Source organism: Puntigrus tetrazona, chromosome 3 (assembly GCF_018831695.1).
Source record: "Puntigrus tetrazona isolate hp1 chromosome 3, ASM1883169v1, whole genome shotgun sequence".
NCBI classification, from domain to species: domain Eukaryota; kingdom Metazoa; phylum Chordata; class Actinopteri; order Cypriniformes; family Cyprinidae; genus Puntigrus; species Puntigrus tetrazona.
In genome coordinates this window covers 17,597,665-17,624,807 of record NC_056701.1, presented here as the reverse complement: position 1 = coordinate 17,624,807, position 27,143 = coordinate 17,597,665, and the positions used below count along the sequence as shown (strand labels likewise).

The 27,143-nt window shown below is 38.4% G+C and overlaps 1 protein-coding gene across 1 annotated transcript in view; it reads right to left on the bottom strand.

The window, feature by feature from the left end:
• Nucleotides 1–2,586: 2,586 nt before the first annotated feature.
• The window catches only part of baiap3 (BAI1 associated protein 3), a 43,482-nt gene continuing 18,925 nt past the window's right edge, over nucleotides 2,587–27,143 (bottom strand). The window contains exons 3-34 of the mRNA XM_043225571.1: nucleotides 24,483–24,570; nucleotides 21,604–21,681; nucleotides 21,391–21,498; nucleotides 19,793–19,852; nucleotides 19,110–19,176; nucleotides 18,684–18,897; nucleotides 18,561–18,605; nucleotides 18,395–18,472; nucleotides 18,160–18,265; nucleotides 17,965–18,072; nucleotides 17,577–17,669; nucleotides 17,383–17,486; nucleotides 17,060–17,177; nucleotides 15,906–16,030; nucleotides 15,411–15,501; nucleotides 14,243–14,299; nucleotides 13,874–13,971; nucleotides 13,277–13,328; nucleotides 13,041–13,192; nucleotides 12,723–12,846; nucleotides 11,552–11,695; nucleotides 11,296–11,391; nucleotides 10,793–11,008; nucleotides 10,235–10,303; nucleotides 10,070–10,149; nucleotides 9,784–9,892; nucleotides 8,256–8,327; nucleotides 8,093–8,176; nucleotides 7,103–7,223; nucleotides 6,218–6,341; nucleotides 5,929–6,134; nucleotides 2,587–5,025 (exon numbers count right to left, since the gene is read on the bottom strand). Of these exons, the coding sequence (XP_043081506.1) occupies nucleotides 4,922–5,025; nucleotides 5,929–6,134; nucleotides 6,218–6,341; nucleotides 7,103–7,223; nucleotides 8,093–8,176; nucleotides 8,256–8,327; nucleotides 9,784–9,892; nucleotides 10,070–10,149; nucleotides 10,235–10,303; nucleotides 10,793–11,008; nucleotides 11,296–11,391; nucleotides 11,552–11,695; nucleotides 12,723–12,846; nucleotides 13,041–13,192; nucleotides 13,277–13,328; nucleotides 13,874–13,971; nucleotides 14,243–14,299; nucleotides 15,411–15,501; nucleotides 15,906–16,030; nucleotides 17,060–17,177; nucleotides 17,383–17,486; nucleotides 17,577–17,669; nucleotides 17,965–18,072; nucleotides 18,160–18,265; nucleotides 18,395–18,472; nucleotides 18,561–18,605; nucleotides 18,684–18,897; nucleotides 19,110–19,176; nucleotides 19,793–19,852; nucleotides 21,391–21,498; nucleotides 21,604–21,681; nucleotides 24,483–24,570 (3,391 nt within the window). The 3' untranslated portion in view covers nucleotides 2,587–4,921. The remainder of the gene's footprint in view (nucleotides 5,026–5,928; nucleotides 6,135–6,217; nucleotides 6,342–7,102; nucleotides 7,224–8,092; nucleotides 8,177–8,255; nucleotides 8,328–9,783; nucleotides 9,893–10,069; nucleotides 10,150–10,234; nucleotides 10,304–10,792; nucleotides 11,009–11,295; nucleotides 11,392–11,551; nucleotides 11,696–12,722; nucleotides 12,847–13,040; nucleotides 13,193–13,276; nucleotides 13,329–13,873; nucleotides 13,972–14,242; nucleotides 14,300–15,410; nucleotides 15,502–15,905; nucleotides 16,031–17,059; nucleotides 17,178–17,382; nucleotides 17,487–17,576; nucleotides 17,670–17,964; nucleotides 18,073–18,159; nucleotides 18,266–18,394; nucleotides 18,473–18,560; nucleotides 18,606–18,683; nucleotides 18,898–19,109; nucleotides 19,177–19,792; nucleotides 19,853–21,390; nucleotides 21,499–21,603; nucleotides 21,682–24,482; nucleotides 24,571–27,143) is intronic.

The following is a 27,143-nucleotide window of genomic DNA, read 5'->3' as shown; positions in this document are numbered from 1 at the left end:
TAGCTTGTGTTTGTGAAGATGCAGTAGTGCATGTCCTCTGAATAATTCAGGATGTTCAGCGGGGCATGGGCGTTCATATCAGCACATTCCATCTTATCAAACACGCTCTCGTTCTGTGCTCCTCATCAGTCATTCTATGTAATATTTATAAAGGATTGACAGTCTCTCCTCATCTACACTCTGTTCTTCATTAGCCAGCCCCCGTGATTCGGGACGGTTCCCCACCAAGCTGTTACCGAGGCATGCGTCCCAAGCGCCATGTGGCCCTCACACATACACTCAGAAGAGGGCCTCGTTCCCCCACGGAGAGATCCACATCCAGGACGAGCGCTAAGGAGGGGGGTTAAAAAGGCCTGCTGCATCTGTCTCTTTTAACAACACTACGTCCAGGAAGTTCAGGCTGGATGAGGACCATGTGTACAGAGATGTCCATCACGACTAACATGTGTGACAAGTGGAATGGAAATGCAATTAGCCCTCCCCCCTCCACCAGACACGGCTAGGCCTGTTATGTGTTAATAATGTGATGTAATGGCCATAAGGATAAAACAGTTCCTGTTCGTGACATCAGGGGATCTCATCTATATCCTCCCAGAACATCTGAATGAACGTGTAAGTGAACAAGTGCTTTGGGGGTATGAGTGAGTCAGCGAGCAAGCAAAAAACGTGACTTCTTTTCCAAATCATAGTTAGCTGCCTGCAGAAGAAGGAGTCTTGTTCCTTATATAAAGGCTTTTTCATTATATGTGCATATTTATTACACTGACTTACCACGATATACCAGATTTTATGGCAGTAGTGCATATATATATATATATATATATATATATATATATATATATATATATATATATATATATATATATTACCATAAATGCTTCAATACAATCCTCATTACACTACAATACCAAGGCGGTTATGAAATTTATCAAACTTAATTCTTTACAAAGTGGGTCAAAAGGCATTTGTCAGGTTTAGCATAAATTTAAACGAATTATACTGTTAATTTAAATTGCTATTAACATTCAGTTAAGTGTCTGAAAACATTACATTTAATTCTCACCCATGGTAAAAGTGCTGTATCTGCCCATAGAGCGTTCTATATCACTCACACCTGTGAGGTCCCATTACAGATGCTGTCTTAGAAAACAGCTGACTATGTAGGCAGTATAGGCAGTGAAGTGGTTTATTTTGAACACAGACTAGTGTGTTGGGTCCAATCAAGCTCACACACCAGGTATCAGATCTGTCCACAGAGCCTTGCCATCAGCAGGAGCCACTTAGAGCTTAACAGTCCATGGCTGGCTTTATGAGACGCAGCCAGGACACAGACATGTGGATTTTTTTCAACACACACTGATCTCTGAGCACAACTCAACGGAGCAATGAAAGTCAAAAAGTATAAAAATAAATGAATAAATCTTGCCAAATGTCATCTGAATAAAAATAATATATAAAATACCTGCCAATACTATCATGGTGTATAAACAATTGTTAAATAATATAAGCAATGTGTAAAGTAAGCAATATTAAAACACCTCTCATTTTAGCAGTCTAATGATACATTGTAGTTATACAATACCAGGCAGTGTCGTCATGCTAGTTTTGAACTAGGACTGCTAAATTCTAAGTATATATACTTAATAACTTGAGTTAATAAGTAGGTGCTTCTCTGTGTTTTAATGGTGCGCTCATAATTATGATGCTGCAGTTCAACACAGATTAGCTTCCCACCTCTTCCAGTAGGCGTTTTGAACTTTCGTCTTTTATGATTATGTTATCTGTCATTTCAGGAGCCCTCTCAGTTTATCACTAGTGATTTACAATAAGTATTTTCTTTACAGTTACCATCTTTAACCCATATCTCGCCTCCTAATCCGCCATCTAGTGTACGGACAAGGAACTAAAGACAGTAATACAGAAATCTGTGGGGACACCTGGTGGTCACTTCCTCCTTGTTAATGTTGTACTGTAGTTTTCAAACTTTTAATCGACACCAAATATGAAATGTGTACTTTATTTATAACGTATATAGCGGGAGCGGCCATTTTGAACGGTTTGGTTGCAAACGAAATGCAGTAAATGGTAAAACGATTTTAGAGGCAAACCAGTGTGTTTATGATGATAATAGAATAATATGATAAATACGAGTTAGAAGGAAATAACATGCAGAAACCACTTTTGTGAAATATCCGTAACTTAATTATTTACCTGGTGTAACACGTTGTAGATTGATAAATACTAGCCTAGCCTACTCTGTTTTTAGGCATTTGCATTGCAAAAATGCGCTTTACTTAAGCACTTACTTAAGTTTAACAAAACCCATATAAACACCTGTATTTTAAGAAGTAGACAAGGGTATAAAATCCTGCATTTCTGTATTTATCAAATACCTGGAGTAACTACAGAATTGTGTGGTTCAGTTGCAGTGTGGGATTGAAATCATGCAGTGATAATGAGGCTGAAGACATCTCTGCTGGTGGGAGAAGATGAGATGCTGAAGGCCACCACATGTGCACAGAAACTGCCAAAAAACCCCGTAATGATCACACAATGACACGTTTTCAGCATGAACACATCTCTTTCTAATCGTTATCATCTGTTTATTGAAATCAAAGTGCACGCCGCCACACACGTGCATGCACACGCACACACACACACGCACACACACACACACACACACACCGTATACACCGTTACTGGAGTCACAAAGGAGACAGAGAGTTGCTGACAGTATCACATTCTTGAGCATGTTTCAAGTGGAGCAGTAATATCAGTGTTGCTGGGTGCTGCGGTATGTTTCAGCAGGCTTTGGCCTTCATTTGTTTGCGAGTGGCTAATTTCTGGTGGTTTTCACTCACCCACCAGGAGGTGAAAAGCACAAGATAAGTGTGAAGGTCAGAACAAGAGAGGTGCTGGTGAGGAAAAGTAACAGGCTGAAGTTATAATAGCTGAACAGGAAGTGTCCTGCTGAGAGCTACTGGTAATGTACAGATGGGAAATAACGTGATAGAATAGTTCATGAATCCAATAAACCCCGTACTGTACCGCTTCAGTCACAAAAGCCGCCAAACATTCAAAATGTAGTGGTGAAAAGCCTCTGTGATGTGGAAAAAAACTCTTTTTCTACTTTTTTTTTACCCTAATCATTTACTGGCAATAAAAACAAGTCATTTGGCAGAGAAAATACAAGAGAAGAGAACCATCTGAACATTAAACCCGTAAATTGATAAACCACTTGGCATAAACGAATACATTCTTTAGGAAAGACAACATCTTACAGAAATGCTACGATAAAATCTCAACACAATCCAGTGGGATTCAAGGACAAATACTGAACATTCACAGTTTAAGATAAAGGACTTTTTCTGAAAGTATTTTCCTTGATAAGAGCAAACAGAGAACATTTTCGAGCAATAATAAGGTAAACGTTATTATATCGGCGCTGCTGATTACATGAAAAAGTCATCAACGTTCTGTTGCCTTTCATGCTACTCACAGGCCACGTACACACTACAAAGTTTTGGGAGTGACGACGGCATTTAAATGCGCCGGTGAATCCCTTCTGTGTGTGTGGAATACAGGAGTCTCTTTTGGGATGGTTGACATGGTGATAACCATAGCAACGGTTTGGCTGTGGGGAAAAAAAGGCCATTTTTTCATCTCAAATATTCTGGGGAAATATTTAAAAGGCCAATTAAAAATGACATTTAATTTATGGGCTTGGTGCAAAGATAAACCATTGAAATTAATCTTGTGGGCTGGTAGTTTACGGTACTCAGTTTAGTGATGAAGAAATTTTAGAGATTTTTTGGGATCAGTAAATGAATACTTTTATCTAACACGCATGCATTAAATTGTTTAGAAGTGGCAATGTCATTTATAAAGTTACAAAGTTAACTTTGTGTTCATCACTGGAAAAAAAATCATCACAATTTCAATAAATGTTACCTAAAACAACTGTTTTCAACATTTATAATATTAAATGTTTCTTGAGCAGCGAATCAGCATATTGGGATGGTTTCTGAAGTATCATGTGACATCATGTGCTGAAAATTCAGTTTTGCCAAAAAACAGGAACAAATTAAACTTGGAATAAAAAAAAAATAAAAAATACAAAAAATAAATGCATATAGCTTCGGTGAGCATAAGAGACTACAAAAATTTGAATGATTAACAGCATAAACCTGAGAAAAAAAAACGAAACCTAGTTTTACACAAAAATAAATAAATAAATAAATAAATAACTATAACAACTATATATAATATATATATTATATATATAACTATATATAACAACTATATATAACAACTAAATATTTATATACTAGTGCTAAAATATTTTCAAAATGTTTTTTCCTGTATATGTAATTTTTTACTCATCGGACATGGCTAAAATATCCTGTCTGAAAACAAATCTCTAGAAGAATGTTTAGATATTTTGATTTCCCAAAATATCTTGCCAAAAATACTGTTAAGAAATTCTTCTTAATCTGCAGTGTGTACATGGCCTTGTAAAACTGCCGCCTGTCCACAAATTCTGTTACTTTTGTAGTGTTTGCGGAAAATCCTCAAGTAAACGTCTGTTTATTTCAGAGTTCAAGTTCTCTGAGTTCAAGTCATAATCTATAGCTCAGATAAGCGTTTGAATTCAAATGTTTCTTTCAAAATAGACCCTTCTACTACTAAATTCGTACAATCCTATGAACAATAAGCTCCATCAGAGGGCTTCAACATCAAAACACAGCACACATTAAGTGCTGAACAGTGATAAAATACTGATCTTTAAACATGATCTTACTTTTTTTTTTTCTGGACAACAGTGAAAAATACATTTAAAAGAGTTTGCATGTAAAGAGTAAACATAGTACAACAGGTAAAAAAGACCACCATCAGAAATACGTGCACTACAGGGAACACATTACTCTTCCTCCATTGACTTCTCGATCTCTTTCAGCTTTCGCACAAACTCTTGAGCCTCTCTGTCTCCCGTTCTCGCCTCCAGCATCTTCATGATGGGCTTCTCTGTATCACAAGAAGCAGCTCAGTCAGAAATGAATCCATCAGACCAGACACAACAATAACGTTCAGGTGGCAGACCTCTCGATAGACAATGACACACGTAATTGGAAATCCTTTCAAGAGGACAGGCTGCAACAGATACTAAACACTAAGCAATGCTGACAAAACAATCAAATCTAACCAGTCCTACTTGCTTTTCTCTTTCTGAATGTGGAAATTATCAGCAGTCTTTAAATAACACGTCGGATTTTCTGTACAGTTGCGCATTATTAAGACTCAACACTGTTTCTATGAAGCTGCTTTTGCTTTTGTGGAGGGGTTATGCCACTCTAAATCACATCAAAATTTAGTTTTTCTTGAATTTATCGATGGTTCAAGAATCAATCTGTAGTTGAGTATGTGTTTTTGTTTGTTTAGTTCTTTTTTTCTGGTGATGCTGAAGAATAGCAATAACATTAACAATAACAAGAAAATTATACCCAACGTGGGTTTGTGAGAAAATACAACACATTTAAAAAAGCATCTGGAAATGTGCATTTTCCGCCTCCATTTATAGCAACAGCTCTTTGTCTTAGGATGTAAAAAAAATGAGAAAGATGTACAAAAACTGCTTAACACTTCTATTTTGTTCAGATCAAAATCACCTGACATTGTACTCGTAGGTAGGAATTTCCCAGGAATTATGAAGGTACCGTTATCTTCAGCCCTAATCAAACACGTCTGATCCAGCTAATAAAGGTCTTCCAGATTACTAGACAATTGCAGGCAGGTGTTTAAGAGCAGGAATAGATCTAGGAAGGCTCAGTAGATCTTCAGAAGCAGAGTTGAGTACCCCTAAAACGTTTTATGCTTACTCTAGAGGAGAAATGTCACGGGTGGGTGGATCGAGTGCACAGATTAGCATACCGCTTGGTTTCTGGCGGGACAAGTGCAGGATAACCGGTTGAAGGGTCTTTCCAGCAGGTGTGGCGCTCTGCCTGCCCGGCCAGCAGAAGTCACTCAGAGGGGCAACAGCCTCGCCAGCGAAATCATTAGTGGACAACCAATCATAGTCCATCACAGTGAAGGTCAGACAGGCACACCTGTGTCTGTACTGCTCAGGGCTGACATGGCTGCGAAGAAGCAAACGGGATCAAAGGGCTGTTTGGGCCACTGCGACTCAAGTGTTAACGTAAGCAGTTGGTGTTGTACTCACAAGTAAAAAAGCTCATCAAAAACCGGATGCAGGGTTTTGAGCTTCACTTGGGTGCGCTGACTCCGAGCCGCGGGGAACAGATGGTGAGGACACAGCTCCACGATGACAAACGGGTCGCTAAGGCCTAGGAAAGCACGAATTTGGAGATCAATCCAGTAACGAAAATATCAGTGACTAGATCTGGAAGGAAATATCAGTAGCAAACACAGCAGCACAGGACTAGTGCCAACATTTTAGGAAAATGCTCACATCATAATCAACACGCAATGCAACTAATTTGTTACGTTGTAAATTGGCTGTAACTGCTTAAAATATGCAAGGAAGACAATAAGAAAGCAAAAGTAATGAAAATACTTTCTATGACATATTAAACTCTGAACAATGCTAGTGTTAGTCAATAGAAGAGTTTTTAATTCTAATTTTACATCTCTGTAGCTGTTTTTTTTTTCTTAAAACATATTTGTTTAGTATTATAATGTTTTAGTTTTCAGTAAATAAATAGACCTAAAGTCTCTCTCTTTCATGTTTTCCCAAATAATAATAAAACTAATAAAAATCATTAATACATGGAGTCTATAGGTTTAAAAAATAGGCTCAGCGAGTCACAGTAGAAACGCTGCTAGAATATGTATTCACAATTTCATTCCATCTTTTTCTGAAAAAATTAAAATACAAAAATTTTTAAAATGCTTTTCTGTATATTAATTTAGGCTGGAAATTGATAATCATTTTATGATATTAAGATGCAAAATATTACATTTAAACTTGTTGTTTGTATACATAAAAGAATGTTGTGTGTGTGTGTGTGTGTGTATATATATATATATATATATATATATATATATATATATATATATATATATATATATATATATATATATATACCGTTAGCATCCAGGGCAATGAGGTCAGCTGCATGCAGTATCTCCACAGTGAGTCTTTGCTCAGGGGCATCATAGTAACACTTCACACTGATACGACCAAAACGACTGTGCTTTAAGATTCTCTGTAAATAAAATGTGCATGTGTTAAAGATCACCATCTATAGCACATGTTTCAAATAACATTTGCATTAACACATTAGGCAAAGATAAGACTCTATAATTGCTTTTGGTGAAAAACCGGTTATGTCTCAAAAGCAAGTGAAACAGCATTTTCAAGAACCATAGACGTTGACCTGGTGTGAAAATGATATTTACCTTACCTGAAAACCGTTTTTTTTCTTTTAAACACGATTTTCGGAATAGAGGGATTTAGAATTTAGAAGAAAACTGTGTGTGCATTTGCTGTAATGTTCATGAAGCAAAGCTAAAGCCAGGAAATGCCACTCATTCAGCTAAACCAAGAGACTACACATTTAAAAAGGAAGAAAAGAGATATAAAATTGCAGATGTTTTCATACTCAAAGCAAACTCACTTGAACTCCCACAATTCTTAGTTTTATTTTAACTATTACAGAATTGACTAGCTTAGCAACATGCTAACATCACCAGTGGGGCATGCTTTTCATGTCTTTTATGTGATAATTGTTTTTTGCAGCACACTTTAAAAAGAAGTTAACAAAGTTGCCGCCTATCAAAGCAGTTCAGAAAAGACAGTTACGCGGTTCGGTTTCGTAACATGCTGGTTGCGCAGACATCTGCCTCCGTAGGCAGCAGACAGCAAGTCAGCTTAGCAGGATTTGAGACACAGTCAGGAGCTGCGAAATCTTTCACAGTGCAAAGAACGCTTAGTCAAAGAGGAAATGACTGATGTAAACTTTTAATCATCAGAGGAAGGAATAGTATTTGTGATGTCTTAGCTCCTAATCAACACCTCCTCTCTCTGCAGGGCTGGAGCTAAAAGCTGTGGCGGCCCAGCGGGACTCCTACCCACCTGCTGAGAGATTTTCTCCAGGAAATACTGTTCGATCAGCTCAAAGGAGGAGCATTTGTTCAGACGCAGCTCCTCGTCCAGGGCCTGATGGGAAGGAAGAGGGAAGACGGATGAAGCCATGCTTACTCATTTCGTCAGCCACATTGATTAAAGGTGAGAATACCTTATAATCTCCGCTCTTAAGGTCTTCCAAGAGCAGCCCTTCTCCATCAGCGTGGAAGAACCGCACCAGTGTCTGCATAAAAAGACTTTTTAATTAAGGTAACCTGACTGACAGTCGACACAAGTCATTGTACTTTGTGCCATTTTTTTCTTGTGCTCTTTCTTTCACAGACTCTCGTAACACGCTCTTGAGACTCGTTATGCTAATAGACCGACTATACGGTAAACAACATATTCACCCCACGTGCTCCCTTTGGCACTTGTGGTGAGTTCCTGCCAGTTCCTCTCTGTCGTACTGGACCTCGCATGTTGACATGCTACCGGGGACGTCCTAAGTTCTCCACTGAGCTGTGGCCAAGAGCGCTGGCGAATGATGTAAAACCGGGACTGAGAAAACCGGACATGAGGATCACTGCCCTTTGCAGTCACAAAGTTCTTGTAGTGAACCACCAGCTTGCAAAACACATTGGCTCTCACTAATATAAAACCCATTTTCTGTTTTTATTTTGTATAGTTAGATTATGATTCCATCCATTTGAAGGATATTGTACATTTAATTTTTTAACATATACAGTATCTGTTCTTCATGCGTTTCCATCCGCATGTTTCTTTGTGTGTTTGCTGTGCAGTGTATTCCAGCCTGGATATTTTCTGATCAGTAATGAGCTACTCTTATTAAATACACATTTCTTATCAATTCATATCACTATAAATGGAATATGCAAAATAGGAGTCTAAATAGATATTAGTTTTTTTATATGGCAAAAATAAATTAACATGTCTGTATCATAAATAATTTATTTTATGCAGATACCAAATACTGATATTTTTGTAAAAATAAATCATTTGAGCTTTAGCTCTACAAAATCTGCTGTTTTAGATTAGCTCTGTGTTGCAGTATAGCAACTAGCTGAAGTATATTTGATTGTGATGAAAGACTATTGCATTTAGTTGCATACTTTAGCTACACTTTACTGCGCATTTAAAGACCAATATTATTCAACATGTACAATCTTATTTTTTTCTACCATTCAATATATTGGAAGAAAAAGAAACAACATATGGCAAAATAAATCATAGGACAGATGCAAATGATCAAATGCCTGATTTGAAAAATGTTAAAAGATCCGCGCTCGAGACTGTTTTGAGACTTTTTTAACAATATTTACTCAGTTCAAATGCCTGATTTGAAAAATAAATGTGTTTGAGACTAAAGTTCAAGCTGTCAAATAAAAAGCTGGTCACAGTGTGAACTGAATTTGTGATACTCATTATTTCCACAACAGCCAAATAGTTAAAAGAGTTTTAAGGAACAGTTTTAGTTATATTTCCATTTGAGCTTAGTTTGGCAAGGTACAATTACGATTACCTGGAAGCATGCTGGTAGACTGCATCAGATTATGTAATCCGGATTACATGTAATCAGTTACTATCTAACACTGACTACTGAGGCAATGACTGATGAAGCCATATATTTTCCCTGCTGGGCTAGATCGGCATGAAGCAACGAGAAAGTTTTTGTGACTGACCTCTACGGTGTACTGGAACCGTGTGTAGAATTCCACCTGGACACCCCTGTTTTCCCCCACAGTGTCCAGGATCATCCGCAGGAGCAGCTCCCACAGACTCTGCAGAACCCTGGCGTGCACAACCAGAAAGATCACGCTCACAGACACAGTGACCTCCTTCACATGCAGTCGATTACCACTTTACAGAGCCCAATTTACTTGGAAAACATGCTTCCGAAGATAAATCTGTGTGTCATTACTCTTATCATTACAGTATGTGCCCCTTATCACTAAATGAAGCAATTACCTTGTTAGATTCTCTTTAACCAGCGACTCGTTGAGGATGACTAGAGTGTCATCCAGGTACTTCATCAGAGGAGCCACAGCCTGGAGCGGTTCATCAAAGAGGACATATGTTGAAAAACACATTAGGCCATAATTGCATGTTTTTTCTCCGTTTCTTCATACTTGCCTCATCAGTGTTAATGGAGTCTGGAGATAGGCTGATGTGTTGAATGCATCTTCTGAGTTCAGGAAGCATCTGTGTAGGACAAAGTTGAGTATGCCTCATACTCATCAATCTATCAAAATGAGTATGCCTCGTTGTTTAAAACAAAAGAAAACCAGTCTGCTCTTGGCTTGTTTTAAAATGCTCTGAAATTGTTTGCGTGTTTTAAATTAGGACATTTTTCCTGCATTTATTCGCTTCAGGAGGTCTTTAGCACTGCCATTTTAAAGGACATTTTTAATTTAACTCCAATTGCATTTGTCAGAAAGAAGAATGTAATTTATGCACATAATGGCTTAAGGGTGATTGTGTGTTAATTTAAATTTTTGGGTGAATTATTCCTTTTATTGATGTTACAAGTTACTTGCTTAAATGGAAAAGGCGTCCCTATAAATCTCATTTTCAATTTGGGAACAATATACTCTAGCGTTCCCATAGCATGCTTGCACGTATGTTGCCGTAGCTCTTGATGCAGTCGGGTCTCTTTGTAGTTGAACTGTGCTTCTTGATGTATGCCATTACCCTATCAGTAAGGTGTGTGTTTAGGCGTTTGGCCTCCCTCTGCAGGTCGATATCAGCGTTGTAGAGCTGCCCGTTGAGGGACTTGTTGACTTGCTCCTTCCCTTCCAAGCCGCACGACTCCTCCATGGCCAGTTCGACCCCCCGCCAGTCCAGCTCCCGCGGCAGACCCCCCAGGTACACGCGCACATGCTCCGTGCTATTCAGAGCGACACAAACCTGCGCCAAAGCAGCAGCCAGGAAGAGAAGGGGGCGGGAGATCGGAAAAGAGGAAAGGACAGGTACAGAGGGGAAAGAACAAAAAGGAAGAAAATAAGAAGGTCTAAATGGGGCGGAGGGAGAGAGAAAGCATACAGTGCAAAATGAAAAGGGGGCGCTAACGAGGTCAGACACACTGTGACACAGGCGCACCGCTGAGACGTCAGTGTTGTCAGGGAGAAGCACTCAACGCTGACATTTACTTCGCTCGTAATGAAAGCCAACCCTCCCTTGCCCAGAAGCGCTACCTGCACGATGAAACTCTTGTGGTCTCGTCCCAGCTGGCCCCTCTCAATCTTGCGCTTGATCAGCTCGGCGTAACACACCGCCTCGCTGCAGAAATTCTGCCACACATCAAGAAAGAATTGCGTTACGTGGGTGAAACCATCAATTCTCCTTTCCATTACGAGCGTGCTTTTTATTTTTCAGTGTTTTCGACCGTCGCTCTCCAGCTGTGCGAGCTTAAACTGCATGCTTATGAAAGTGGAGCTTAGAGGCGCTCACGTCCGTCAGGCGTGTGATGAAAATGAAGGCTCCCGCCGAATCGGGCCACGCCAGCTGGGCCCAGAACTCCCGCACCTGGCTGAAGCACATCGTAACGTCCACCGCCGAGGAGCTGTGTTTGGTCTGACTCTGGATCGGCTCCAACTGTATCATTAAAATAGACACACGTTACGCTGTGCAGCCAATACAATACACTCTCAGCGGGGTACATTAGCTTGATTTGTGTCATTTGTACAGGTTGATTTTATAGGTCCTCTCAGCACACACTTCAAAATGAAGGGGGTTCTTGCAGTGATGCCATTGAAGAACCATTCAGTGTTCCTCAAAAGAGCCTTTCAGTGAACAGTTCTTAAAAGATCCATTTATTTTTTACCGTGAAGTATATTTTCTGCCAAGTCTGTGTTTTATAAAAAAGAAAAGCTCACAAAAACTGTTATATAAAAATTCTTACAATTATAGGTTCAAATTGTAACAAGCAATGCAAAGTCTGGAAAGCATCGGAAAGCGCGAGGAATTTATCTTTAAAATGAACACAGTTGATGCCACTGTTCTTATCATTAAAGCAAAAGTGTATTTAAATTTGAAAATCTAATATAAAAAAAAATAAATAACACATTTTAGGTGAGCAGCTAATGTTGGTATATACAAAGTACTGGTATGACGGATGCAGGCATCTATATGAATAAAATTCAGCGGGAACGGATATACTTTGGGTTTTACAATGTCTCACTGGCAGGCATGGAAACCATTACACATGTCTTGGCTTGTCATCATGTCACCATCATTCATCACCTTCCATAAGCAATTTCTCTCTGTCTACTCATCTGCAGCAGTGCTATTCACTGTTTACAACAATTTAAATATGTTTTTAAAATAAATTTGCCTAAAACACTGCTTCCACCTTATTGCTCGCCCCACATCTGTCAAAAAAGTGGACTGATATTATGAGGACCTCAGTATAATTCAGTGCAGCACTTTACAAATAAACAGAGACTCTTAATGTAAAGTGCTTGTATGTTCATGTCAAGTCAATCCTTAGCTTTCAGGGAGATAGTCCCAGGCTGATAATCTCTTGCTATTTTGTATTATCTGACCACGCCATTGAAAAACTCAAATGAATTTGCCATGTATTGTATTGGTAGCTATGATATGCTATAATTCTATAATTCACCTGATCCATTTCCACAGCTTTGCGGATCCTGTCAGTGGATCTTTCATGTACAATCTGCAGCCATTTATGAATAGAGGTCTTGAACCAGTTGTGAAATCCGGTTAGAGCCAACATCTTGGTGTCTCTGAAAAGAAATGTCCACATGGAAACCACCAGTTATGACTAAGCCATCCTCTGGCTCACTCAGGAATAGATAACCGTGTCAGTTATGGGTAAAATCATCAATCTATCAACCCTCATGTACATTCACTCTTTTAATTAGCATAGCCGATAAATTAGCTTTCGTGCAGATGGATCAGGAGGAACTCAATGACTAACTTAAGAGGCAGAAACTCCCTGAAGCGCTTGAGGGACTTCAGAGACATGTAGAGCTCAAAAAGCGTCTCTCCCATGGTTTGGGTGAGTCGTGAACTCTCCTGTTCCAGGTTCCCACACACTCGCTCCATTGCCACATTCACGTCATCCGCCACCTGGAGACACAGCACAACATTAAAGACTCCCATTTATTGAGGCAAGACTTATTTTTAAACGCTCCCAGGGGTGCTCATGCTTACAAGCTTCTCTAACTGCCGGTAGGAGATGCTGAAGAAGTCAACCTTCACAGAGCTGAAAGACGAGACACAAAAACATTCTTTTAAGCTTCTTTTATTGTTGTTGTGTCCCAACCCATCTCATTAAAATGTAGTGTGCTTTAAATAAGCTATTCATAGGTTGGTTTTCCTGAATGCTGTCTCTCTGCAGGGCAATCAAAACATTGTTCTGTTTGTTCTTCCCAACATAGCTATCCTGACTTGACATAAGTTTGTAATGCGACTGTTTAACCCACCAATGGTAGGCAGGAAGATTTGGATAGTTTGAAATTAGTCTTTATTTTTTGCTGAAACTACACGTCGTCGCCTTAGACTTATAAGGTTCTATCTGCATTCTGAGCAATTTTGAGATATTGAGCTTCCAAGTTTTTTGCATTCCATAAACTTGTGTAGATAGAACCCATTTTGTTTTTTAAAAAGGAAAAGCCCAAAACTTTGCACAGCTTACAAAAGAAACATCACATAATGTAAGTAAAATGTCACATAATAACAATATGTAAATAACTTTGTTTTAACAAAAATGTCAGATATAATTCCAAGGCGACAATGTCTAAAAAATACCTGTAATAAAGCTTGTTGTAGACATTTTGTCCTCTCTGCACATCAACACATACTGCATCCACCACCATAACCAAACGCCTCAGCTGCTCCTCTAGAGTCTGTAGAGATGTGCAGACAACATGTACATCAGACCAGACCAATGCTTTCTTCTTCAATTATAAGCAGCAGAGAAACTACAGGTGCTACAGCAGTATGTATACATACAGTACAACATTTTTGTTTGTTCTAGTTTTATATTACATGCTAAAATAAGTCATAATATAAAGGGTCAAGGTGTTCATTTAAGTTTGCAAGCTCTCTTTGTGCTGTAGATAAATGGTTGGGACTGCATTTAAAACATTTTTAAATAGCAATTAAATCAATACTTACACCTTCATCTGGTTTGATGTTTGATATTATTCCTTCATACCACTCAACTGTACCTTTCTAAAGACATAAATAAATGAAGAATCCATAAATTACAAAAAGCAGTGATATACAAATATATCCATAATACAGTAAAAATTAACTATTTGAAACCACTGTGTACATTGGCGACAAAAAACATGTGGACAATTTAGGACATGTAAAGTAAAATGACTGTAGAAATGTAAATATAAAATCAAGTAGCATCTGCTAGAGCTTTTCTGAGAGCCATGACCTTTAACCACTGGAAGCCATTTCCTCTCCAGTTCACAAAGGTGTAATATATCAACCACAGGTGTACTTCATCACACGAGTGTATTCTATGTTTGGCAACAAGAAAGTATTGCAATACATTTGTCTGTATTTTTAACAATGTGTTTAGCATTTTACAATTTGAAACCTAATAAACGTTTTGTGTTAAAACATATCAAAGCTGAATTTGCAGCATCATTACTCCAGCCTTCAGTGACACAATCCTTTAAAAATCATTATAGAATGGTTATATGATGCTCAATAAACATTTTTTATTATTATTCATGTTAAAAACTGTAGTGCTGTTTCCATACTTTTGGGGAAACCAGGATACATTTTTTTCAAGATTCTTTAATGAAATGGAAATAAAAAGTTAAAAAGAAAAAAAGAAAAGCATTTATAATGTTACAACAGATTTTTGTCGCATTTGGTCAATTTGACTAAATAAAAATCTTTCTGCTGAAAAAACAATAGAAACCATCACAGAAAATCCTAATGGTTTGAGCTACAAATACCATTACAAACATTGCAAACCAAACCTTTAACTATTAAACAATGGTTTTCTGTGGTGTGTTTCGGCACATATTCCATTAGAATTGACTGGTTTTAACAAGCCACCAGTCAAAGGTGAGCAATTAGCAGTAAAAACACAGGGTCCATTAAAGTTTCCATTAAAACCATTTATATTCCAATTATAAAACCATTAGAAATTTTTCAGTGATGTCTATAGTTTTTTTTGTTTTGTTTTTTTCAGTCAGGGCATTAGCAGAGCTTATTTACTCTGAACTTTTGAACATTTTGATAAGCGTAGCTTCAGTGTCCAAATACGTTTTGGAACCATTGTATGTCTCACTGTTGTATGTCTGTATCACCTTCTTACCTTTATAACTGTTGCTATTTCCAAGTGCAGTTCGCTGCGGTTTGAACACACGGCTCTAAAGGCTGGCATTGACTGCATGTGACCGATGCTCCTTAGGCACACATACACACAGCAGATCAATATCCAAAGAACAGTTTCAACGACACCATGTGGAAACTGCATGAATTGTTTGTGTGTTGGTGGAGCCCAGTATACCGTACTACATTGTAGTAGCAACACTAGAAATGCCCACAGGATGTCAACATTTGTGTGTCCCATAACCCAATACAGATCTACCTATAGGAGTCCGAAAGGGCAGATCACCATGAGCTCCCAGACACAGCTGCTGTAATTGATGGCAAAAATATCTGTACTGAAATGGTTTTATTTTGGTACTTCGGCCTGGAAATCGACCGCATGAAAGCCGGCTACTGTGAACATATGTGTGAGTTGGTGAGTTTTTGTAGCCTGTGTGTGTGTGTGTGTGTGTGTGTGTGTGTGTGTGTATGAATTCACCTCAGCATAAGCTCACAGCGAATGATGGCAGCGGAGTTGTTGCAGGGGAATACTTGACGCATACTCTTCATTTGAGACAGGCAGTAATCACAGTAAAGTCTGAAGCTCTCTGCCAAGAGACCCTCCTGCACTCAGAAACACATAATTACAGACTGGACCCAGATGAAAAGAATTAGTTCCAAACTAGAGCCTTAGGGGGGAATTCACTGGGAATTAATTACACCCGCTGATAGCGCCGTTTATTTGCACACGCCGACTGCGTTGTTTTAGCACTCGATTCGCTGAAGGTATTACGCAGCAAATTAGCACCAGTCGCAATTTGCAAGATGCAGCTCTGCGAGCACTTCATAAAACATGAACTACACCAGATTAATATCGCTGAATATAATAAACCTAGGAAGCGTATTTGTTCACATAAAGCAAAGTGCTTTATCTTTATCTTCTACCAAACTATCCAGTGCCTTTCAAATGCAAAAACATATCCTGTTTGTGTTTTGTTTTTTAGTAAAGTATCTAAAATCTATTAAGAAACATCAATGTACTTAAAGATGATTTTTTTTTTTCAATCAGTTTCTGGTGGTTTCCCCTTCAGGGGGGGCCCTTGATTCGACCAAAGAATGCAAATTATTGGCAACTAAGTGTACCATTGATGGTATTATCTCTACAAAACTGTAGACACTGACCAACTCTTTTCCAATTCAACCAATAGTGGGGGTTTGGAGCATGGCTACTGCATAGCAGGCTGAGCTAGTATGTGTCTACCCATGGCTTAGATTTGCTTTCGGATGTGCAAGATAAAATTGAAAACTTTCTAAAATACACAGAGATAGACAATGGGTAAAATAAAGGGTGATTTTTTAGCAGTGCTTTTAAAATGTTGTTTGGGTTTCAAAGTTAAGACTATTGAAATAAAGTGTAACCAAAATATTGCTTCCAAAACATTCTCAGGCAAAAAATCTCAATGCCATGCAAATTTGCTTCTTACCTAAAAGCGTCTCATTCTACACGCATATGCTTTTTACTGAAAACCGCTGATTAAGAACATGATTTTCTGCAGCTCAGTTAATTCACCCCTAATATGCGCTGGGACCCCGAGTGATCTCGGGCCTCTGTGCCCAGACACTGAGGGTCAGTGAGCTGTTGTGAAAACCCACCAGCTCCCCGTGCACAGCGGTATCCTCCCACTCTGCCTCCACGGTTTTCAGCAGCCTGAGGAGCAGAGCGTAGCTCATCCTCTGAGAGCGGTGATGGCTGCTGTAACACTGCCAACGGCTGCAAACACATGCAAAAACATCCGTTTTACACACTAGTGTCAGTCTCACTGTTGGCAGGCCTGTGTAGCTAAAGCATGCAGCGATTATCAGGATGGGTCTTGGTGTTATAAGCATTTGCTGTTTCATGCTGTTGTGCTCATCCTGTCAATAAACACGCCGCTCGTGTGGCATGTCACAGATGAGCTATGATGTTTAATACCCACATGATGGCCTGCTGCAGAGGGGAGAGGTCGGCCTGCACTGCATGATGGGACAGCACAGTCCATGCAGCCGCACACACCTGTCCATTCCAGTTATAAGGCTCTTTCTGCAATTAAAATGGTATTATTGTTAATGATAAGCTCCTAAATTTGATGCAGGTGAATGATATATAGGCAAATAAAAAAAAAACTGCAACCTGAATCTGATTATGTTCATAGTCCAAAATCTGGCTCAACATCTTCTTGTGAATGGTCACATTGGAGGCCATTTTACTCAAGGCTGTGTCTCTCTGTTGAGCAGAAGCAAGAGTAATAAGTAATAAAAGACTCTTTTGCTCATGAGCATGCATTTGTTTGTAACGTTATGAAATACTGCAATTTAAAATGTCTTCTATTTTAACGAATTTCAAAGCTAGATCTTCAAAAAGCGCTTCTTATTTGTATAAATGTTGAAAACAGCTGTTGAGCTTAATCTTTTTGTGCATAAAATGTGCTACTTGATTTTTTGTTCAGAATTCTTAGAGGTTCTTTAGGGTTACTGTCCCTAAAAATGAATGCTGATAGATCTCAGGTGAACAGAAGTACCTGAGTGGTAAAGAGGCGAAGAATCAGGTGACATTCTCCTTGAACTTTAGATGCGCTGGATCTGGGCTCTAGCTTAAACCATTTATCATAACCGACGACTGGGATCTCCTATTGCGAGACAGAAAGCGATTCAAAAGTAGATTCAATGACAGATTCAACGTAGAAAATAAAAAAGTGTGTGGAATTAGAGCTCACATTCAACGGGATGTTGATGCAACCCAGGAAGTCATCAGCATTCTCCTCGCTTCCTGATGCAGCGGCCCCGTTAGCCCTCACGGATTTGGCAATTTGCTTGAAATATCTAATATTGTGATGCAACCGTTTGAGTCATACATTCAGCATGCATTTGATCCAGTATTTGCAGAAAATGTGTCAGACGTATCTCAGGCTCATTAGCTTGAAGACAACAGACGGTTCTTGTTTGACCTACCTGCCCATTCCTCTAAATCCACTGATTTCATTCAGCTTCTTACAGGCTTCCGCAACAGAAACATCGTCATCGTGATCCCTTGGGTGGAAAATAACAAGCAATTTTTCAGTGAGCAAAACATAAATGACTGTTCTCATTCTGAGGGACATATGCTGATGCATCTTACCATATGTCCAGATGGAGCAGGTCATTGTGAACATCATCAATGTCACTGTGGAAAACAAACACGTTTAAAAGCGGCACAGATCATCTAATCATATCTACTCAATTTTAACAGTGGGTTACTCACAAAACAAAGTGTTCATTCCACACTGGGTTAAGAGTCTCTGGTTTGACTTCGGTCACCTGGATATCTCGGCCCGCCAGCACTTCCTTAACACTTGAGCGCTTCTCTAACTTCTCCCGTCTCTTGCGAAAACTGAACTTCCTCTCTTTCTTCTCTTCAGTGTCTTTGGGCGACTGTCCCAAGAGGATTCCCAGCATGCAGTAGGGGTCACTGTAGCCTGCACAGCATCCATAGACAAAAATGTTCACTAATTAAATTCAATAAAGGCCAATACTTCCAAAGCATATAAACAAATTCTGTTTCAATGGAAAAGCCTTACTGTTAGATCATTTATGCAATCTCAGAATTTTTTTATCAACATATTAACATCAAAAAAACATATCAGAAACAAAAGTCACATATGATTCACAAAAGGCAAAAACATCTTACCATTGGCATCTTTTGCCATGAGATTCTTGCCTTTCATTACAGAGACCCTGAGAGAAAAGCTGGCTTTCTACAAAAGAAAATTTCAGACATGGATTAGAACGCATCATGGTAGTAATAAAAACTGAGCATGTTTCATTTGCTGTTTGACATGGTGGCAGCACCTCGAGTGAGTGCACAGTAAAATAAATGCAAGCATGCCGTGCTGTAGTGCCAAGGCCTGTCGAGAGGAAAGAAATCAATAGAGGTTTTCTTTTTCAGGTGTTAGAGGTGAGTATATTATATGACACAGGAAGTGACAGACTGCTGTTTAAATGAAGGTTCGGATCATTATGATGCTCATTGAAATAGCACAACATTTTTCTGTTCTTTTCAAAGACCTTTAAGAGGTTATAAGAGGTAGAGCTTCTTTCATTTTAACATTTAAAAGTTGCTTTGGTCTTGCAAAGATTATATATATATATATATATATATATATATATATATATATATATATATATATATATATATATATTTCTTTTTCAGCATTTTCCACTTGTTGAAGAATTATGTAAAATAAAATCTGTCTATAAAGAAATAAGAAGTTGGCTCTTGATATCGAGCAGGCAGCAGACTTTCAGAACAAAAGCTTGTGAAGAAGAGAGTCATGTTTGTAGTCCTTGACAAAATCTACGTGAGATGCTCACCTTGGATTCTCTGACTCTCTGAAGGATGATGTCATGCTCCTCTTCACCCATATCAAAGACCTGAGCGAGAGATTAATCAGAGAAAAGATCAATCTCTAAAAAAAAAAATAGCATTTTGAATATGAAACTTTTTATGACTGAGTATTATGGATATAGTAATGCAATGAAATTTTCACTCAGTTTTTGTCTTCTCAAGTCTTATATGGGACAATTTCTTCAGCATATATGACATACATTTATTTATGCATGTATTTATTTAAAATAAATTTAGATTTTTATTCTGCAGGAATTGCATTCATTTGATCAAAAGTGACTGTAAATTAATTGTAATTAGTAAATTAATGACATAATAGAGTTTCAAAAGATTTAAAATAAATGTTGTTTCAATTCATCAAATTTATAAAAAACAAATCTGACATAAGTATTTTGCATTTTCACTGCCAGTAAGAACTCTGAAGTGATGTAAATAGGAATCAAAGTCATTGAAGCATGGCATTCAACACCGTGAATAATTATAATTGACATCAGTCCATCTATTGCTAATTTACTCATTCACATGATTTAGCAAATTGAGGAAATAAATTATTAAATCATCTGCATAATTTCTAAATTGAGGGAATGAAATAGCAAATAATGTACATGATTTAGCCTACAATTTTTTTTCCTGCATGTCCGGCACGGGGCTCCATAGTTTTTTAGTTTGTTTATGGAGTAAAAGAAAATTCCGCAGTTCAATCAGTGTATCAGCTTGCACCACTGGTAGTTCCCAACCCCAAGTGCAAGCAATGCTTTACTTATAGTTTATTGTAATATGAAATTGGAAGTGTTGACATTTTGGTGACATAAGCATATTTATTAGAATGATAATGGGTCAAAAAAACAACAATTATTAATTTATTTGTGTGTGTGTGTGTGTGTGTGTGAAACTACTCTACATGTCTACCTTATTCTCATTTTAACTCTTTAAAAAATGATTTCAAAGGTTATGAGTGCTTCTTGAAAAAGGTTTCTTAGCTTTTATAGTTGTAATGGCAATCGAAGCTTTGGTTATGTCAGCCGTTAAGGCAACTTTTTTTTTTTTTTGAAGGAGAAAAACATTATAGATCAGACACTTCAAACATAAGACCTTCCTCACCTCTGTGTTAGAGGTCTCAGAATGGAATCAGGCTCCTCCGGAGTGACAGGGGTTTCATGGGTGTAATATAAGCACCGAACATCAATCCCCATTGGGCACGGGCTTTGATGTTTAATCATGTCTGAGACAAGAGCATCTGCTCCAACTCATAAAACCAAGTCAAAGTAAACAAACCCCCCCACCACCACCCAAGCCTAACCCTCCATTCCCCCACAATCCCTTCAAGAACTAGGTTTTTTTTTTCAATAATGCAAGTGCTTTGAAAACAAAAGATAAAACAAGAATTTCTTTGTATTTCATTTCTATTTAGAAATCAATCAGAGCATGATATTTATTTAGGTCTTGGCGGATTTGAAGCACCAGAGGCGCGAAGCGCATTGTGATATTTGTGTTGTTATGGAGGGATGCAGGAGCGTTTAAATCATGCACAATGCAATTTATTGAGAAAACAACAAAGTTGCACCTTCTGTAGGTAGCTGAAAATGTCCCCTTCGTTAGTAACATATTCAGGCGACGGTACCCCAACACGATTGACCACGGTGTAGATGGCCTCCTCATACAACAAATCAAGCTATAACAGAAAGATTTATTTCAAAAAGGTTTTATAAAAACCACAAAGAAGGAACCATGGTTCTCGGAATCACACTGCTTTTGAAAGGATGACCAGGAGACTCACCTCATCTCTGGTGGATCTCTCTGGAACAAAAGCCTGGTCTTTGCACTCCGGGGGAGGAGGAGCACAGCTGCTCTCCTCCTGTAAATGCATGAGGATGGAGAACCAATAGAAACAAAGATGACAGGTGAGGTGATCAATGAAGAGTGGGGAGATCATTAATTGCGCGTAACAATGAGCTCAAAGCAGCTCTCTAGCCGTGTAGATTCAAGGACTTCACCGGCTGAGAGCAATGAGCTGGCAAGAGGAGAGTTCATGAGCCCCTCACATTTATTCTCTGTGAGAAATCTGATCCAAAATATAATCTTGTTTTCATTTGAGCTACTCTAGTAGATTAAGGAGATCTTGACAATGACACAGCGATAAACTCCCACTTTTGACGATGAACGTCATTTATTTTTACTTGGCAAATCTACAATGCAATCAGTTTTCTGAGAGGAACAATTTGAGACGAATGTTCTAATCCATGTCTTCAAGATCAGCTATTTCATGGAGAATCTGAAACAAACATAAAGTCAGATAAAAAGGTTTTTCTACCATTGTTTACTGCCAATGATAGTACCACTGTATTCATTCCTGGGCCATGAATGAAGCACTCATTTGGTATAAAATGGTTATTAATCATTAGCCTCACAGTATTGGGTTTTAGTTATTTATAACTAATTTAAAAATGAATTTGAATCAAAATAGCAAAAAATACACAATTGCTATTCAAATTTACCTTCACCTAAATATATTTGTATTTCATTCATATATAGTTATGTATATTTAAGACATTTATAAACAAGTGTGGAAGAACATTTCCATGAATGCCATGTCTGTTAAAGTGCTGTCATGTTTCTGGCATTTTTCCAAAGATTTTTTTTTTAAGTAGTCATTAATCAAACCAACCAGCTATGATGTCAATCACAACATTAAAAAAAGTAAAACGGGTCACAAAGTAAACAATTATGTACTTATTCGCTTTAACTAGTTAAGAAACTATAATCCCAGAAAGCATTGTGAATGAAATCAATAAAAAAAATGCATGGAGAAAGTTACCACAGTTTAGCTTATTGCACAATATGCACATATAAGAATATATGGAATAACATGAATATATGGAAAAACAACAGGAATTGTTTACACACGATTATTATAAAAAATGACACGATTATTAAAAAATGAAAAAGGTTGGAAAATGTTGACTAATTGCGTCAACAAAAGCATAAACTAACGATTAAACTTTGTAGCTTACGGTAAGTATGTTTTTAATTATTTATAAATATTAGTTCTACATACGGAGAAAATAAATGGGATTTTTACTCCAATGAACATGACTTCAATTCAATTAAACTTTCTGCATCAGTCACTTGATCACAAAATCCCAGGAAAACAGCCAGCAATTCACTAGCAATAACTCTAGCGCTGACTGCTGTCAAGAGTTCATGAATCCACTGTAAGGAAAACACTAAGCCAGAGATGTGCGCGTGGGAAGTTATTAAGGAGGGATTCTCTGCTCGCCAAAAAGAACAGTGCAGCTCATTTCATCTTTGTTAAAGACCACCAGAACGGTCCAGACACATCCACCAGAGTGAAATGTGAACTTTACAGCATAAATGGGAAAGTTATTTTCGACCATAGCAAAACGGCAAATTCCGTCTTCAGACCCTCATAGCAGACGTGCCATATGGTGGTGGGAGTATCATGATTTACAGCCTAAGAACCGGATAGCTCTCAGTCTTTGTGAGCATAATGAATCCTAATTGTACTCTTCATGTCCACGGCAGAAGCGCCGGCTAACGCCGGTGAATGTCTCTGTCCGCTTTGTATCCAATCTCACTAGGCATTGTATCTCATTCTGCACTGCATTTAGTCTATCTGCATTCATTATTTGTGTCAATTAGGTTAGCTGACATTTATAACCATTATTACGTGACATTTCCTCATATCATTGCCACTGTCACTGCATGTAAGGTCGTGGAGGCATTATTATTATTGTTTTTCTTACAGTTGGACTGTAATGAGAAGAATGGCACTAAACCTGACTTGGCTTACACAGAAAAATTTACTAGTGAATGTCAGGATATCCGTCCTCGAGGTGAAGCTGAACAGTTTGTAGGTCACGCATTGCAATGCTAATGATCCTAAACACACAAGCAAATCGATATCGGAAAGGCGCAACCAGAGAAATTTTGTGTTTTCCAATGGTCAAGTCAAAGTCCTGACCTTTAGCCGAATGAAATGTTGTGGCATGACCTGTTGAAGCAAGACAGCACAAAAATCTCAATGACGTAAAGAGAAAAGAACATGCCAATATGCTTATTTCCAAGTAAAAGTGATACTTTTTACTACTTTGTGATCCATTTACTCATGCGTTAAGGGATAAAGGAGAACATTTCTAAAGATCAAGGTTTGCACAATTTTCCTCACAAAGATGTGAATGTTGAATCACTGTGTTCAATAACGATGCGAAAAAGCATCATTTCATACATTCATTGCGTGATTAGATCTTAAGGTTCGCATTTCTGTAGGATTCTTCAATAATGAGTATACAATACTTCCTGTTATAAGAGTTAATGCTGTTTTTTATCACCCAGAACCATTTGGAGGCAAATACTACTCAGCCAGCATTGATTGCTGTCCCTTTCAACACTGACTGCTAGAACAGTGGGAGAGGAACGCTCTTCAATAAACATCTAATTCAAACACATTAACTCTGGTGCTGTCTTTATATGAGGGGAAGAGGGAGTCTGGGTTTTTGTGATCGCCAAATCCTGCAGCAATGCTCAGGAGAAAGAACTGCTTTAATATGACCTGATTCTTCAGCACACGGGGGAATGTGGTGACAGGGATACACCTTGGTAAAGGAAGGGATGCAGTCTTTTAAAAAATGTGGTTACCTCTGTTTGGCCGGCAGACAGCAGACTATCCTGTTTCTGGAGGATTTTATTCATGCGGTCAAAGAACTCCCCGTTTCCCCTGGCAACCCTGGAAATAGAGACGGATCAGTTCAGTTGCGGAACATTTCACCCTTGTTTACATTTAATTACACAATGTGGCTTCAAAAAGAGTTTCCCTTCCAGGCCTGAGTCTGGGACGTTATTTTTGACATTTTTTCCCTGGCTCTGCTTCACTGTAATCAGTATCACATATAGGCTGAACGCTCATCTGGACCTCTCGAGTGCTTCTCAGTCACACTAATAAGATAAGATGAGCAACATTGAGAGATCTTTGACAGGCATCCAGCAAACTCTTGTTTTGGGTTGACATGTAATTACTGGAACATAGATAAATGGAGAAGTGGTAATAAACTGTCAAATTGTCAAATTTAGGCTGAAACTGAGAGCGTTGCTGACATTGGGGACAAATTAGTATTAAGCTTTTACTTTCAGACAATGCTTAGTTTTAAGAGAAGTGTAAGTTAAACTTCTCTATTCTATGTGAACACTAATAATACATAATAACAGTGGCTATTTTGGATGTGCTGAACACCTTCTTCTGAATTACAAAAATAATGACTTATAACAGAAACGAATAATGAATTAGAAAAAAATTATCACTGTAATTATTATCCAACTTGCAAAATTAAAAGTAACATGTTTAATGAATATAATTGAAAAGACAACCCTAGTAAAAAAAAAAAAAAAAAAAAAGAAAAGTCATATATTTATTTCATACTAAGTGTTCTTCATATCTATTAATATATTTATTGACATCACTTGAGACTTACTAATATAAAAATCATAATAAAAGTTTTTTGGAGTGCTACTTGTGCATAATGCACATTTCTTAACAATAGGCCTAAAATTGTCTACATGTCACTACTGATGAGGATTGTATGCTCTTTATATACATCTTTCTTTAAATGTGAGCTATGTAAAGTGTTGCACAGTCAGATATACTTTTAGTCAGAATTCAGCAGTGCTTTCCCACAATTAAAGTGCATTAAGCAAAATGTATAAATTAATACAACAAAATTAGTTGCTCCAATTGAGCAGGCTTTAAGTATGCCAGTTTAGTACTAAAATCACAGTTGCAGGGTATTTTTATATATCGGAATGCATGAGATAACTGCACAGGTAAGGCTATACCTTTGTTGGGTTGTAATTATTAAATTAATAAATTTTGCTGATAAACATTTCACTAGTTGGCTAGTACAAAACTAGCAGTAATCGGGGTGTGTTTCCTAAACAATGACATTGAAACCTGTTGCTTAATTATCATTGTATGGTGCACTGGAGAAACAAACAAGATAGTCACGTCTGTTGGCAAAAATACATATGAACTTTACTGCGTTTCATTCAAACAACGTTGGCTACACAATCTGTTGTTAATGAATTGCAAACACGGTCAAAATTCCTCCTAAAAAATACCAGCTTCTTATTTTGCTGAAGTGCATGAAGTCCATGTCACAATAACAAGAAACTATGCTTGTAATCACTGGCAGAGAGTTGTAGTTTCAACCAAACAAGTTTGTAATGCTGTAATTCAAGAAACGTCAAATCATTGAACTATGTTGGAAACGGCAAATCTTGCAACCCCAGACCGATGCATAATGGAAATTCATGCTGGTCTTTTCAGCGAGGCAGGTAATCCGTTACTTTACACATCTGAAAGAATGGGCTCAGAAAGCAGATGTGGCTCAGCCAAGCAAAACAAACAAACATGGTGGGAAACACTGACAGCAGATATCAGGACTTGTTGTGGACCTTGTTGCTTCGAGTTTATCTGCAGAACGCCTGCGCTCACTGGGGATTGAGGTGACAGGCCTCCCCGTCCCTCTGACAAGCCTGCAAATCAACAGCTTGAAGCGCGTCCCAGAGAAACGGCCTCCATGGAGATAAGAAGATGATGGACGTTTTCCGTCCTCATTAGTCACTGCCGCGCTGCTTAAACATCATCAGTGCAACAAGTACACAATCACGTCTTGCCGCTTCCGATCAAGACTCTTACACACTGTCCAACTTCATTTATCTTATCGCCAGGCGATCCGAGGAGGAGGTGGGAAGAGTGCATCTCCCGTAAACCGGGGTGAACTCCTGGACCCCTGCCACTTGCTAATTTTCCAGACCCCGTCGTCATGGTGATGATAGCCCGTTCAATGCGGGATTGGTTGGCAGAATGCAGCACCTAGGGAATATCGCCCATCTCTCCTGCTCTGCCCTGCCTGACTTCAGTAGAGTGTGGAGGAATGAGCGGGGAACGCATTAGTATGGCCATACAGCTGTCATACTCCCTCTGTGAGCTCCAGCCCCCCCGTCTCTCATTATTTATCCGGCCCACAGCACTCCAGACCATTTCTTTATCAACACCATCACAGCAGGTGAGCATTAGATACCTGCGCCCCCAGATATCCAACAGAGCGCTCCTGGGATTCCCTCGGGAGATGAATTAGGGATGACACTTTTAGTTCGCATGCATCCATATTAATGCACTCTCAATGAAGCCATGCATTATATCATTGTCTGAGAATTCTAGGACTGTCTAGATCATTTTGTACTTACCTGTGAGAAAAAAAAGAAAAGAAAAAAAATCTCAAATGAGGTTAAGCTTTAATGTCT